Source organism: Canis lupus, chromosome 5 (assembly GCF_011100685.1).
Source record: "Canis lupus familiaris isolate Mischka breed German Shepherd chromosome 5, alternate assembly UU_Cfam_GSD_1.0, whole genome shotgun sequence".
Lineage (NCBI taxonomy): Eukaryota > Metazoa > Chordata > Mammalia > Carnivora > Canidae > Canis > Canis lupus.
The window spans coordinates 8,212,722-8,228,710 of NC_049226.1; the positions used below are offsets into that span (position 1 = coordinate 8,212,722).

The window sequence follows — 15,989 nt, forward strand, 5'->3', positions numbered from 1 at the left end:
TGGTGGTGGTGGTGGTGTGTGTGGTGAACAGCACTTCCCGCAACACAGTGCTCTGCCTGTTGCTGATACTGTTGGTACGAAAGTCCACCCAAAGAGGTGGTGGTCCACGAAGGCTTTGGTGGTGGGCTACTATGATGGGGGGGGGGGGGGGAGGGGGCGGGGGGTGAGGCCGCTGCAGAGAACCAGAGAGAAGGTGAGTGAGGTCAGCTCTGCTGGAAACCTGCTCCTTAGGAGGGTGGAAGGTGAGGAGTATGGAGACCAGAAAACAGAGCTGAGAGGCTAAGGTGGAAGCCTGGGCCACTGGGACACTGCTCTTAGCCCCGGGCAGTGGAGGGGGACCCTTTGGGTTGGCTGCCATGACTCCTATTGGTGCTTCAGACCATGGGCCTGCCCAGATCTGCTGTTCTCCAGGGGCATGGGAGGAATGTAAACTGTCCTCAGAGCTCCAGGGGCTCCTCAAAGGGGGGATGGAGGCCAAGCCACTTGGATGCAAACATTACCCCATGCTTTACCCCTGGGTGGAAGGAGTGCCAGGAAGAACTCTAAGCGGGCCCATTATGGTGTAAATGTTTGTGCACAGCTCAGGCCTCCACTGTTGGTTCATTAAAACCTGCTTGGAGAGACCAGCGTGAGAAAGAAGGGCAGGGTAGCCTGCAGCGAGTACAGGGCGACAGAGAGCCCCAGCACGGAAGCTCTTACCTGCTGTTGGTTCCACTTGAGATCGGGGATGAGGACAAAGCCATCGGAGGGATCTGGGTTCTCAAAAACAATCCGGTCGGTTTCTGCCTTCTTATCGAGAATGTTGTACACCCACTGGAAGGAGGGGGGAGAGACAGTGTTCACATAGCTGCTCATGACCTCCAGGGAAACACCACCAACCGGGCTAGGAAAGCTCTCTTGGGCCAAGCCACAAAGGGCCACTCAGCTCGGGGCAGAGAGGGGGGGTTCTACACTCGGGCCGCCTTGTCCCCACTGCTCTGCTCTTGGGCATCCAGAAGAGACTTCCCCTCTCCCACCATAGCCATCCCTTCAGGGCCCCCTGAGCTGGGTCAGGGCGGCTCTTCAGGTCCTTCCTGTGGACACACACTGCTCTGGCCTCACAGAGCCGGTCTATACCCGTCCCTTCCACTGTCCCCAGGACTCAGCAGTAGCATCTCCAGAAGCCCCTTCCCACTTTATTCTGGACCACAGGCTAAGATGGGCAGGGTGGGGGTTCCTTCTATCCAGCAAGGCAGGGAAGGCCCAGACATTACTGTGTGGCTTCCCATCCGTGTGGGTGGGACTCCTGCTCGTGCTGGGATCAGTACCTCTGATGCTGACACGGCCCCCGTGTGACCAGGAGATGGCAATTACACACACCTCTCCTGCCAACCCAGGGCCTCCAGCTGAGCCCCCCACCCCCTGAGACCTTTTTATCAGCTGCTGACAGTCTTCAGAGAACCCCTCCTTGAGTTCTGTGCAGATCCCAAGGATGTCCTTTTACAATTAGGGTGCTGCTGGCCTCTCTGAAGAAGCCACGGGGAGGTTAAGATAAGAAAGGCCCTCTTCTCACAGGGCTCAAACCCACAGACCTCCTCTCTTCACTTCCCCAGAACTCTGAGTCAACTCTCAGCTTGAAACCCGAGAGAAGAGCCTGCTGGAGAGCCAGAGACGGGGCAGTGGCTGGGCTCGCGCTCAGGAAGGGCCTCCCGGGTCACCGAGGAGGTGGATCAGGAGGCCAGGGCATGGACAACCGACACAACCAGGCCAGTGGAGGGTCCTTTGGCCGATCCCAGAAGTTCTGGCATGAGGGGTATCTGTGAAGGCCAGGGGCAGGAGGGGCTGCTCTGCAGTCTGCACACCTCATCCCAAATCCACATCCTTGGCTCTCAGCCAGCGTGGCTAAGGTCAAATGTGCTTTTGTGAGAGAGAGGAGGGAGCAGAGGGTACCTGCCAGGGACTACCTAGGGCTCCCAGACCCCCTGGTAAGGCCCACAGGTCAGTCACAACGTGGCCCACCCACTACAAGAGAGGAGCCTTCCCAAGAAGGCTGGCTGTGCCACTGGGAGTGGATTGGAAGATAGCCAACAGCGGCTTCCTTGAGCAGCACAAGGACCATAGCAATGCCCAGCCCAGCGAGTGGAGACTCTCCCACAGAGGCATTTCCTTTTCCACTGGAAAGCTCACTGGGAATGTGCTGCAGGAAAAAAAAAAGTCAGCAGGAACCTGACCCAAAGTACTTCAAAAGTAAAAAGGAGGGACGCCTGGGTGGCTCAGTGGTTGAGCATCTGCCTTCTGCTCAGGTCATGATTCAGGGGTCCAGGGATGGGTCCTGCACTGGACTCCCAGTGGGGAACCTGTTTCTTCCTCTGCCTGTCTCCACCTCTCTGTGTTTCTCATGAATTAAAAAAAAAAAAAAAAAAAAAAAAAAAAAGTAAAGGGGAAGGGTGAGGGGATTGATGATACTTGTTGGAGAACCCTGGAGCGGCCTCCCTGGGGCCCCGGCTATCTCCTGCCCACCGATAGGCAGCCCCCACTTGGACTGGAAAGCTGTGTGGTAGTAGATAAGAGAACAAACCTGTTCTGGGGCCCCCAAAGCTTGGTTTCTCTCACACCTCCTCACTAACCAGTTGACACCCTGGGAAGTGGTACACTCTATCTGAGCCTCAGGATCCCCCTCTGAGAGGGGCTGACAATACCTCTATGTTAGGGTGGAGTGGGGTATAAATGACTGTCAGCACCCAGCGCCGTGTAGGCCCCGAAAAGCAGAGGAAGGTGCTTGGAAAGTCCCCATGTGAGGTGGTGTCAGGCTGTGACCCCATGATGACCACAAGCGCTCTGCTGGAGGCTGCAGCATTGAGAGAGGAGGGGGGGCAAAGGTGTGGTGGTGGCCAGCAGCCCTACCACAGGCCAGGCCCGGTCCTCAGGGCCTCAGAGGGACTACCACTCACATGCACTGGTGTCCCCACGTAAGGAAAAAGCAAGCACGAGAGTCCACCCAATTCCAACCCAGAGTCTGGCCCCAGAGCCCACACTCTGAGCCACATGGGGAAGGCCTCTGGGAGAGCGGGAGGGATGTAAATCTATGTGAAGCTCCAGGCCAGCAGCCCAGATAAGAAAGGGAGGGGACCAGGGAACAGAATTCACATGAATCACAGGGTGGGGGCGCATGTTACAGGCAGAGAGCCATCAGAAAGCCAGCCCGGGAGCGGGAGACTCAGCCAGTCCTGGCTTCTGGAATGCATCTGGTATGGCTTCCCTGCAGTAGGTGATACTGGCAACTCTCCTCCCCTGGGATATCTCACTCCCTGTCCACTCTCCTTTTGCTTTTCTGCTCACCCACCTGCTAGCTGCTCTCCTCCTGGCCACCCTTCACCTGCCCACACCTACAGCTGTCTCAGCTCAGCACTCCCCCTACCCTGTCCCTGGAATGAGACCTACGGGTGCCCAATTGCAGCTACCATTCTGGTGCCCCCTGTGTGCTGGTACATGATCTGTGGCACCAATCTCAATCCCCACGGGGTCTCTAATCACACCTTCCAGACAAGGGGCTGGGGTCAGAAGTGCAGGGCACTCATATTGCTCTGAGAGTAAGAATCCAAATCCTGGGATGACACTAAACTTCAACCTGATGATTCACAGACCAACAGTTTGAGCTTGAGGGTCTTTAATGCTCGGGACCCAGAGGTCTGATGACATTATTTACTGAGGAGTTATAAGCACCTCAAATTTGAGGAACCAGAAAGGTCAGCTGACAGCACAGGTGCCAGAGTGACACTGCTGGCTGTGAATTCCATCTCCAAAAAGCTGCAGAGATGATTCAAGAAGGTGATGCACAGAGAATGCTGGAACAGTCCCTGGCACCTGGTGAGCACTCATAAGTCCCAAACTGAACGGATGGTTTCCCACATTAACCCTGTGCATTGTCCACGCCCCCATCCTGGTTAAAGATCCCACCACCTATGCACACACGGCCCACGCTGGACCTGGAGCCACCTGGCTTGCCTCTCCAAATCCGCCACCTCCTGGTGAACCAGAAGCCCTGGTTCTCCAATCATTGCCGGAGCCCTCTACACTGCCTCAGCCTTGGTCCAGACCCCACACCAGCCTTTAGAGCCTTCCTGCTCCCATACTCACGCTCACCAGACTCCAGCGATTCTTTTAAATCTCATGGAAACCATATGCTTAAAATCGTTTAGGGGATGCTCATTGCCTATGGCAACTGTTCCGAAATCTGATGATCACTAGAAACAGAATTTTTTTTTTAAAAAATACAGATTTTCCAGCTCCACTCTCTGAACATTCTGATCCAATAGATCTGGAATAGGACCCTGTGCTTTGTATTTTTAATGATCTTCCCAAGCAATCCTGATGATCAGCAAGGCTTGGGAGCTCCTGGTCTCCTGAAGGCACACACACCTGCTCCTGGCCTCTGCCCACCCGCTCCTCTTGTCTCCTGCCAATCCTCCAGCCCACTGAGCCTCTCTACTTGCTCTTCCCTTTGCCTGGAACGCCGTTCTCTGCCTTGTCCCCCTTGCAAACTTCTATTTGTCCTTTAAAACCCAATGGGAGGGGATCCCTGGGTGGCGCAGCGGTTTGGCGCCTGCCTTTGGCCCAGGGCGCGATCCTGGAGACCCGGGATCGAATCCCACATCGGGCTCCCAGTGCATGGAGCCTGCTTCTCCCTCTGCCTGTGTCTCTGCCTCTCTCTCTCTCTGTGTGACTATCATAAATAAATTAAAAAAAAAAAAAAATTTAAAACCCAATGGGAGGATCCCTTCCTCTGTGACGTCCCCACTGTCTGAGCTGATCACTTCCCTTCAGGTCACCACAGGAACCTCGGATACAAACCACCATGGGATAATACTTATCCCGTTAAATTTTACTGGTCAGACGCCATGTCTGTTTTCCCTACAAGACTGCGGGGGCATTACAAGTGTTTACCTTGGTGACCCTTCAGAGCCTAGCACACAGCCTGGTACAGAGTAGATGCTCAATAAAAATAATGACTGTTGTCAGTTGAGCTAAGTGCTTGTAAACTTCCTAGATACAGTCAAGGAAAAAAATACCGCAGCCTCCAGCAGAGCACCTGTTGTCATCAACGGGGCCATGGCCCGATGCCACCCAGTGCTTGAGTCAAACAGAACTTGGTAGAGTAGTGGAATTCTATTGTATTATTTTCCAAGAGGAACTAGGCGGTGGTGTATAAAAGGAGGGACACATATAACTCACACCAACTTTAAGAGCTTCCTTGTTTGGATCCCACATGTATGCAATTGGTGCCACAGAACATTTATTCCAGGAGATTCCTCTAAGACCCCGGAGGGCAGCAGCTATCTAGGAAGATGGAGACACATCTCCTTTCCACTTAGAGGACAGAGCAAGTGCAGGGCCTTAAATAAATAAATAAATAATAAATAAATAAATAAATAAATAAATAAATAAATAAATAAATAAATAAATAAAATAAAATAAATAAAATAAAATAAAATAAAATAAAATAAAATAAAATAAAATAAAATAAAATAAAAATATATATCTCATGCCAGCGTAAGCCAGAGGAGTTGGTGCCAACACAGCACAGCAGGGCCGGAGCTAACAGCCCGGGGTCCACCGTGGGAAAACGAGCTGTTGGCACACAGGGCCTCCCACATGACTGCCTACCACCCTGCCCCTGCTTCTCGAAGGTACAACTGACCTGGCAGGGACCCCACACCTGGGACCCCTCCCTTCTTCTGGCCAGGGAGAAATGGCCACGAGTGCCCTGCATGTGAGTGCCCGCCACCGCCACGACCGGCATCTTGGGGAAAGCGGGTGAGACATGCTCAAAGAGAACAGGGAGTGACGGAGAGACAGAGATGGTGAGAGCCAGTGAGTGAGTGAGGAAATGCCTCATCCATCATATTTAATGCTGAGCATTCACTCGGGGCCAATTCCAGGCATAGGCTCAGGCTGGCACTGGGCCTCGGCCCAGGGAGAAGTCGTGATCTCTGAGCTAAATGGCCTTGTGTCTGGTCTAGTGGCTGAAGATGCTGCCAAACCTCACATCAGCTCCTGGCAGAAGAGGTCTTGCACTGAGTTGCCGAGGCCATCAGGACCCTGCCCTCTGGGGAGTGAACGGCAAGAGGAACAAGTGGATGAAGTTTTTACTCTGGGCCTACATTCCCAGAGGTGGAACCAGGAACAAAAGTCTGGAGCAGGGTAGGGGGGCGACTCTGGCTTCAGTCCTGATCCATTCACAGACCCAGCTGAGGGCACGGCCCTCCGGAGACGGTCTCAGTGCAACTGGAGACACAGGTTCTTCAAAAGCCCAGAGGCTGCACTGAGAGTCCCACAGAGCCTCAGTGGCACGCCCAAGACCAGGAGGAATTCCCATCTCACGGAAGCCTTCTCTGACCACCCTGGATAAAAGAGTGACCACCTCAGCCCAGAGCGTCCTGTGCCGCTCATCCTCTCCTATCTCATGCAGCTCCTTCCACATTTGTGTGCTGACCCCCATGCTAGGAGGTACGAAATCCCCCGGAGGATAGGGCTTTCCACTGGGCTCTCTGCCTGACCCCAAACCTATGGGAAGGCAATGGCCCCTGACAGGGCCTCAAGAGAGAGAGACACTGCCCACAGGGAGGTACTCTGTGACTGCGCCCCTGGGCCAGTCACCTGGATGCTGAGGCTCTGGGATTCCAGGTAGGGTAAGGTGATGTTCTTGTAATCGCTTCCCGTCTCTTGGACCAGGCGGAGGTCCTGGCGCAGGTACTTCTGTAGATGCTTCTCTGTGGCCGGGTAAACCACGGTTGCCTTTACATCTGCAGATGACAAACACAGCACAGGACTGCAAGGTTAGGTGTGCTCTCTGCACAGGCCTGTCACATGCTGGTCCCCAGCACAGAGCAGGGACTGAGACCCCGTCTTTGATTCCCCAAGGAGCCAAAGGCTAAGAGGTTATAGTCACCCCATGAGGAGCCTCATGCCGATCAGCTCATGAGGTGAATCACACTCAGCATCTGGAAATCACAGGGTTTTCGCTGATGGGTCATTGGGCCCCTCCTCATCCTTCCCCCTCTATATTCTTGGCACAGAAACAAAAGGTTTCTGACTCTTGTCACACAGCAAATTTGTTGGTATGTGGCTTTCGGGACCCAAAGCTGAAAATGAAAGGTAAGCAGCCTCCCCTCCTACAAAGTACGGCATAGGACCATGGTTCAAGGCACAGACTCGGGAGCGGGACAGTCTGGGTTCAAGTCCTGGCTCTGCCCATCCCTTCCTCGGGACCATGACCCCGGCCCCGACTTTAACCTTTACAAGCCCCGACTTCTCCATCTGTCCACTGAGGATAATAATAGCTCCTATGTCCCAGAGTTGGGAGGATTAAACAAGTTAATACCTGTGAAGCACTTAGAACAATGTCTGACACAGAGTAAATACTATGTCAGTGCTGGCTATTTTTAATCAGCCTGTCTCAGCCTGGCACCATCGACATTTTGGCTCAGATACTTCTTTGTTGGAGGGGCCGTCCTGCGCATTGCAGGATGTTTAGCAGAACTGCAGGCTTCTACTGGGACGTTAGTAAAACCCTCTTTCCAGCTGTGACAACCTAAAATGTCTCCAGACGTTGCAAAGTGTCTCTTGGGGGACAAAATCACCCCCAGGTGAGAACCGCTGTTTTCATCAGCAGGAAATCTTGAAGTTTTCCCAAACAGACTCTAGGCTAGGGTCCTGGTCCAACACCACCTGGTTTCAGTTAAATGCTTTTCCCAATTTTTAATAACATCTGCTACAACTGTTATCATTCATATGCAGTGCTTCAATGTAGACGTTAAGGGCAGGAAAGGAAAACGGTATTCTGAAATCAGTTGAGACGTTTCTCAAAGACCCACGTCCTCCCTGATTCCTCTACCCTCCATGCAGAGCACTCTCCCAGGGAAACCTGAGGAAGGCCCAGCAGGCATATTTTAACAGCCCAGGAAATTCCCACACCCACCACATACCTGCAGGCCCAGCTAAGAACCACCAGCCTATACTTTCCTACTTGGTCTAAGAATGTAGGTGGCTAGGATCCTCATTTCACAGGGGAGTGAGAAGGTTCACAGGAGTCAGGACTCACTTGGTATCACGCCATGAGGTGTGGCAGAGGCAACACTGGACCTGGGGTCTCCTTACCCTGAAGCTGGTGCTCTTCTAACACCTGCGTACCGGCCCCATATTACTCCAGCGGCCAGGTAGATAAGGCCAGAGGTGCTACACCCAGCCCACGACTTCTGGTGAGGATCAGAGGCCCTGGCCCATCAGCCCTGGGAGGCGAAGCTGCATGGCACAAAGAAGGCTCTTGGATCCGAACTGACACAACGCTCTCCCCCTCCTGTGTGACCTTGGGTGCGTTACTGAACTTCTTAAAGTCCTAGTTTCCTCATCTGTTAAAGAGTGGTCATAAAATCTGCCCCATGGAATTGTACTCAACATTAAACAAAACATGTCATCTGGACCACTGGAGGCACCGTGTCACCCCACTTCCTGGGAATCTCTGGATCTGACCCAGAAAGGGAGGCACAAAGGCCTCCTCGCAACCCTCTGGGCAGCAGCAAACAGATCCCCACTCCTCACTCTCAACACTAAGAGCCCTGGGTGACAGGCTAGTGGTCGAGTACACCAAGATCCCAGGAGGCAAGAAAATGCCACAAACAGAGTGAATGGCATCACCCTGACTCTTGCAGTGGGCTCTAGATAAATCCTGTATCTGAGTGTAGCTCGGCAGAGAAGAACAGAGATTCTGGCGCCAGTCAGCCTGAGTTCAGATCTGCACTTAGCAGCTGTGTGACCAGGACCTTGTTAAAGGAAGTCAGTGAGCAGTAGGTGGGAAGCCTTCAGAGAGTGCCCCCCACCCCCCATCCCACACAGAAAAGTGCCCTTCAGGTGCTAGCTCTTACTTTTGTTGTGTTTGCTGTTACTTTGGTAGCCTGGGGCTGGTAAAGCTCTAAATGATGGCCCCCTCAGTATGGGGGAGATGGCCTGGGACAAAGGCAGTACTCACGTTGGAGAACAGCCTGACCTGCTGGCAAAGAACACACAGCCCTGGGCTCACAGCCTGGGGCTCCCGGGCTGTTCCAGATCAGAAAGTGCTGGGCCTGCGAGCACGCCCCTGTCTGCCAAGGCTTGTCAAAGACTGCCTAGCCACCCAGGGTGCTGGGAAGCAGGGGCCTCCCCAGGCCAGCCCCTTCCTGCCCTCCCTCTCAGCGGCGGGGAAAACACAAAAACATAGTTTCCAAATGCTCACTTCCTGCCGCCTTTCTTCCTTTTCTGAGAAACTCCTGCCTGGACGCAGAAGCCCCACTGGTGGACTCTAGGCCCCCTCAAAGCTAGCTAGTATCACCTCGGGGTCTGGTCTCTGTTAGACCAGCACCAGAAGCCCAGGGCAGGGGCAGGGCGGCCTTACATGCAGGCATCAGGGGCGAGGGCTGGTTTCCATTCCTCCTGAGGGGCTGCCCCCTCAAACCTGGACCACTCCCTGGCTTCCCATTACGATCCTGCCCCAGCCCTCTCTCCAATCTTGATATCTCTGCCTGAGCCCCCAAGGACCTCCTCACACTCCCACTAATTCATATCCCACCTCAAGACCTAAGATCAGCTGCTCCCACTGCTAGGCAGTGTCTGACCTCAACCAACCTCCTGACCTCCAACAGCCCAGCTGAGAAGCTCCCCTTACTGCTTCACTGTCTGTCTTGCCAACTCACTTTCCTCATTCCTCACTACCTGACAATATAATATGGATTTAACGTCTGATTTCCCCATTAGAATGTACCTTCCGGGAAGAGAGGGGTTTCTCCTAAAAGTTTTTTAGGGGCACCTGGGTGGCTCAGCTCAGGTCATGATCTCAGGGTCCTGCGATTGAGCCTTGCATTGCTGAGCAGGGAGCCTGCTTCTCCCTCTCCCTCTGCCCTCACTGCCCTACTCGTGCTCGCTCTCTCTCTCAAATAAGTAAAAATCTTAAAAAAAAAAAAAAAAGTTTTAAAATGATTTTATCCCCAGCACCTGCAATAGCACTTGGCTTAGCACTTGTTCAGTAGGCACCCAACAAATACTTACTGAACAAGTGGATAAATGAATCTGACTTTAAGCCTAGGAAGGGTAATTCTGAGCCAATTTTGAAAAAAAAAATCTCTGATAAAAATCAATATGTTTCCCAATGCTAAGTTTCTCATTGGCAGGCAAAAGCAAACTTTGGTGTCTATCTAAATGCCAAATCAAGATGTTGACTTGCAAGTGAACCTCACGAGAATTTTGGTCAAGTGTCAGTGCCCAATAAATGCTCAATTCACCAGGTGAAAATATGTTGGGGAACAGGATATCCACACACAATCTCAAAAATCTCTCGCCAGAGATTACTTATTAATGACGAAGGGACCAGGTGACCTGAGTTAACCTCATTCCTAATGGGACACACGGCCATCAAGACTCCGGAGGGATGTGCCGTGGTATTCTGGCCAAAAATGCATGGTCTGAATCTGATCATGAGGAAGTACCAGCCAAGCCCAATCTAGGGACATCCTATAAAACAAGTGGCTTTATAACCCTGCAAAAAGGTAGAAGTGAGAGAAAACAAAAACAGAAGGACTGCTCTGGATTACAGAACGCTATGGACTGGACTGGATCCTGGACACGAGAGGGGAGTCCTGCTGGAAAGATGGTATTGGAACAATTGATAAAATTCCATAACTGTCTCTGTATTACAAACAAACTTCGTGTAAATGTGAAATTTCCTAAAACTGATCACTTTACTCTGGTTCCTAGGAAACAGAAACTAAAGTGCTTAGCAAGGAAGGGTTATGATGTCTGCAACTTACTTTTCAGTAGTAACATTAGCAACAAAATATGATACATGTGTGTGGAGAGAGAAAAGGCAAATGTGGCAAAATGTTAACAATAGGGCTTTTATGAGGGAGTTCTTTGTACCATTCTTACAACTTTTTAGTAGGGTTGAAAAAATTTTTTTTCAAAAGTGAAAAACAAAATAAAACAAAAACAAATGTTTCTGTTCTTTGGACCCTCAGAGCTAACTGCTAACAGACAAACCAGGTACTGTTCCATGCCCGGGCTATACATGAATTCATTCACTCCTCACAACCAAGGTGAGGTGGGTATCATCATGATCCCCGTTTCACACAGAAACTGTGACGCCCTTGCTCCCACAGCTCAGTCTGGCTCAGGACTGGGCTTCAGCGATGGTACCATGGTGCCAACCTCGTACGTCAGCACATGAGGCTTGATGACCTTCCTGGTGCCCTCTGCCAGCCTCCACTTGGCAAACTGACTTAAGGGGGCCACCTGTCCAGAGTGAGCAGTCCCTGGCACCTCCCCACCCAGTTTTTCCCTGTAGTAGAGAAACAACAAGGAATGCCCCAATCCTGCCCTCCTATTAGCATTCTTTTAAAAGAAAAGTGTGAGTGTGGGGGGCACCATTGGCTAGGGTCATGATCTGTGTAGGTTGTGGGATGCAGCCCTGCATTGAGCTCCCTGCTCAGTGGGGAACCTGCTCCTCCCTCTCCTTCTTGCTCTCTGCTCATTCTCTCACTCTTTTTTTTTTTTTCTTTCTCTCTTAAATAAATAAAATCTCAAAAAAAAAAAAAAAAAAAAAAAAAGCCCAGCACGGAACAATTTCAAACCCCTCAAAAACCTCTCTTGATAATATTTACAATACAGCTGATCCTACAACAACATGGATTTGAACTGCATGGGTTCACTTACATGCGATTTTTTTCAATAAACACAATAGGTGACTGTAAATGTATATTACCTTAGAATTTCTAAGATTTTATTTGAGAGCGAGAGAGAGAGAGAGAGAGAGCAAGTATGGGCAGAGAGAAGGGCAGAGGGAGAAGCAGGCTCCCCAATGAGCAGTGAGCTCGATGTTGGATGTTGGGCTTAATCCTGGGGCTCTGGGATCATGACCTGAGCCAAAGGCAGACACTCAACCAAATGAGCCACCCAGGCGCCCCCTTATGATTTTCTTGATAACATTTTCTTTTAAGCTTATTTCAAAAAAAAAATTTTTTTTAAGTTTTTTTTTTAATTTATTCATGACACACACAGAGAGAGGCAGAGACACAGGTAGAGGGAGAAGCAGGCTCCTTGCAGGGAGCCTGATGCAGGACTCAATCCCTGGACCCTGGGATCACGCCCTGAGCCAAAGGCAGAGCTCAACCACTGAGCCACCCAGGGATCCCTTATTTCAATACTGCAAGAACACAGCATAGAATATGTACAACATACAAAATATGTGTTAATCAACTGGTTGTATCAGCAAGGCTTCCAGTCAACAGTAGGCTATCAAGTTTTAGGGGAGTTGGAAGTTATATGTGGATTTTCAACTGCATGAGGGGTTAAGTTTGGGGAGAGTAGTAAAGTTCTGCGGGAGTTTTAGTGGGGAGTTAGTTTGAGGGGGGAGTGGATTTTCAACTGCATGGGGGATCGGCACCCCCAACCCCTACTACTGCTCAAGGGACAATTATCCATTAAAACGACTTCCCTGATACTCCTTATAAAACTTCCCCACCTACCATGCTTTTTCAAACTTTGCTTTTATTTGTAATTGAAGGTGTGCTGGTACATAGGTTAGAGTCATATGAAGTTTGGTTTTTAAGTTTCCTGCTCTTCCCCATAGACCACTTTCAATTCTTCTTGCCATTTCTTTGGTTGTGTACTTTCACAGTTCTAAATTACAAATATTTTTCTATCTTGTTCCCCCTTGACTTTTCACTTTTACTTATGGACTTCCCATTATGGAAGATAGGATTTAGCTTTTTTACCAGTGTGCATACACATGCACACACATACAACCCTCCGTCCCCTGTCCTCACAATACAACTATATTACAATTGTGGATAAGTCAGTATTCAATGTCAACACTACCATGAAATGACATAAATGCTGTGCAGTGCTGAATACTATTTTTCCTTTTTAGTACAATTTTTGGTATATGGAGTTAGTAATTATTCTTTTATTTGCTCACTTTTCTATAAACTTGTCACTAATTCACCCCCACATCCATGTCTGTTTATAGAAAAATTTTTTTAATTGTTTAAGATTTCATTTGTTTATTTGAGAAAGAGAGAGAGCACAAGAGCAGGGAGTGCCAGAGGAAGCAGACTCCCTGCTGAGCAGCTAGCCTGATGCAGGACTCGTTCCTGGTCCTGGTTCCTGGTCCTGGTCCTGGTACGAGGATCAACACCTGAACCACAGGCAGATTATTAACCGACTGAGCCACTCAGGCACCCTTTTAAAAACTTCCTTTTAATGTTAAAACTGACTTGCTCCAGCAGGTAGAGCTGTGCTCTGGAGCTCTGTGTACCACCATCCTTCCTGGCACTGCCTCTCCCTCTCTCTGACTGCTGGGTACTTTGCTTCCTGGGACCACTAGCTTCCTCTTTCCTGTTTGCATTTATATTTTACTAAAGCAGTGGTTCTCAAACTTCACGGTGCATCAGAACCATCTGACGAAGGACATGTGGGGTCAGGCCCACCAGTATGCCTTTTTAAGAAGTTCCCAAATCGGGCAGCCCAGGTGGCTCAGCGGTTTAGCGCCGCCTTCAGCCCAGGGCCTGATCTTGGAGACCCAGGATCGACTTCTGATCCTGGAGACCCGGGATGGAGTCCCATGTCGGGCTCCTTGCATGGAGCCTGCTTCTCCCTTTGCCTGTGTCTCTGCCTCTCTCTCTCTCACGAATAAATAAAATCTTAAAAAAAAAAAAAAAAGTTCCCATACGTAGCTGTTGTCGCTGATCCGGCAACACATCAAAGACCGCAACACTGAAGCACAAAGTCAAGCTGCTTCCAGAACTATGGTACAAGGCAGATACATTTAGAGACCTAGATCATCTGAAAATGCCTGTATTCCACTGTCACACATAATTAAGAGTTAGGCAAAAGAATTCTACAATGGAAAGCAATGACCCTCAGAACCTGAGAGCTCCACAATCTTCTAGATTGCGATGCTACTGTTGAGAAGTCTGAGGTCATTCTGATCTGCAGTCCTTCGTATTGACCTGTTTTCTTATTGTCCTCAATATCCCAGTCACGTTGATGGGTCTTGGAGTGGTTTCTACTCATCCCCCAAACTGGGTAATGGACCTTTTCTTTTCTTTTAAAGATTTTATTCATGATAGTCACACACACAGAGACAGAGAGGCAGAGACACAGGCAGAGGGAGAAGCAGGCTCCATGCCCGGAGCCCGACGTGGGATTCGATCCCAGGTCTCCAGGATCGCACCCCGGGCCAAAGGCAGGTGCCAAACCGCTGCGCCACCCAAGGATCCCTTTTCTTTTCTTTTTAATGATTTTAGTTAGCCACCCAGGGATCCCCGGTAATGGACCTTTTCAATCTCAAACATCACGTTCTTCAATCCTGGGAAACAATTTTATTTCTTTGGTCATTTTCTTCCCTGCTTCCCCTGCCCTGTCTTTCTGGAACAACTGTGGGGATATTCATCTTCCACTTTTCTCTCCTCCTTTTCTGTCTCTGTTATCTCATGTCTTGCCACTCTGCCTCTGAGGAAGTTTTCTTCAACTTTTTCTTCTCTTCTGTTGAAGTTTTCACTTCTGCTACATATTCAATTCCTAAGAGCTTTAAAAAAATTCCTCAATGACGTCATCTTGTTCTTATGCATTTGATAGATCATTTGTCTCAGATGTTAATGACCATTTTTGCAAATTTCTTCTCCCTGCATAGTTTGTTTCTTCCAGGTTCTTTTCTTTTCCTTCCTTTGATCAATGGGTGCTTTACTCAAGTCTGTTCACCCTTGCCTGTCCACTCACTCACATTTGAGGGCAAAGCACTAAAAAGCCAATAGGAAGCTCTGTGGACATAGGTGTGTTCACCTGGATCTTCATTTTAGGATGATCAGGCTACATATGCCCTTCAGGACAGAATCCCCAAGAGTTCGCCTTCTCTCCTGGGCTGGTCAGATTCTCCATGCATGACTTCCAATTTCACACATGGAGGCGTAAGCCTGGTTGACAGCATCCTGAGAGATGAGGAGAAGGAGCTGGCAGGGTGGCAGGAGAGAGCATGGGGTGATCTTAACACTGAATATGAAAATTTCTCCTTAACCCTCTATATTTCGGTACCCTGAGCCCCGCTCACCGTACCTAACCTCTCTAGATCCTGTCTGAACCTCTCCAGAGACTGGATCTCTGGGAGGAGCAGCTCCTAGTTATATGAAGTGGGACAGGATTTATGGGACCTACTGGCTCAGGCTTCCTTCCTACATATTCGCTGGGTCAGTCACTCCATCCCTCCCACACCACCCCCATCATTTCCTAGGCTTGTCTCTTCTTCCTTCTCTAGTCTCCATGGCATCATTTTTTGTACGGTAATTTCTTTAATGTCATTTTTAGTGAAGGTTTCAGAGGAAGCGGATGGGCAAAATGTTCCCTTTTTTACTGGAAGCCCATGTCCCTGTCCTTCTGTCTCCCTTATAATGATTAAAAAAGAAAAAAAAAATAAGTATTACTGAGGGGTGCCTGGGTGACTCAGTCAGTTAAGCATCTGACTTCAGCTCAGGTCATGATCCCAGGGTCCTGGGGCTGAGCTGCATGTCAGGCTCCTCATGCAGTGGGGAGTCAGTTTCTCCCTCTCCCTCTGCCCCTTCTCTCTGCTTGTGCTCTCTTTTCCTCTCTCAAGTAGATAAACTCTTAAAAAAAAAAAAGAAAAAGAAAAAGAAAAAATGTATCACTGAAGTATAGTTGACAATGTATTAGTTTCAGTGTACAACGTATCAATTTGACAATTCTATACATTACTCAGTGCTCCCTAAGATAAGTATAGTCACCATCTATCACCATAGCATGTGACCCAGTAATTCCAATACTGGGTTTTAAAAAATTTTATTTAAATTCAATTTACTAACATTGTATAACACCCAGTGCTCATCTTATGATGTGCCCTCCCTAATGGCCATCACTCAGTTAGCCTATCCCCCTACTGACCTCCCTACTACTGGGTATTTACTCAAAGAAAATGA

General features: G+C 49.7%; 1 protein-coding gene across 2 annotated transcripts in view; it reads right to left on the reverse strand.

Annotated features, from left to right (window-relative positions):
• The window catches only part of DCPS (decapping enzyme, scavenger), a 43,908-nt gene that overhangs the window by 10,836 nt on the left and 17,083 nt on the right, over positions 1 to 15,989 (reverse strand). For both annotated transcript variants that reach the window (XM_038535688.1, XM_038535687.1), the window contains exons 3-4: positions 6,637 to 6,782; positions 700 to 813 (exon numbers count right to left, since the gene is read on the reverse strand). In XM_038535688.1, the coding sequence (XP_038391616.1) occupies positions 700 to 813; positions 6,637 to 6,782 (260 nt within the window). The remainder of the gene's footprint in view (positions 1 to 699; positions 814 to 6,636; positions 6,783 to 15,989) is intronic.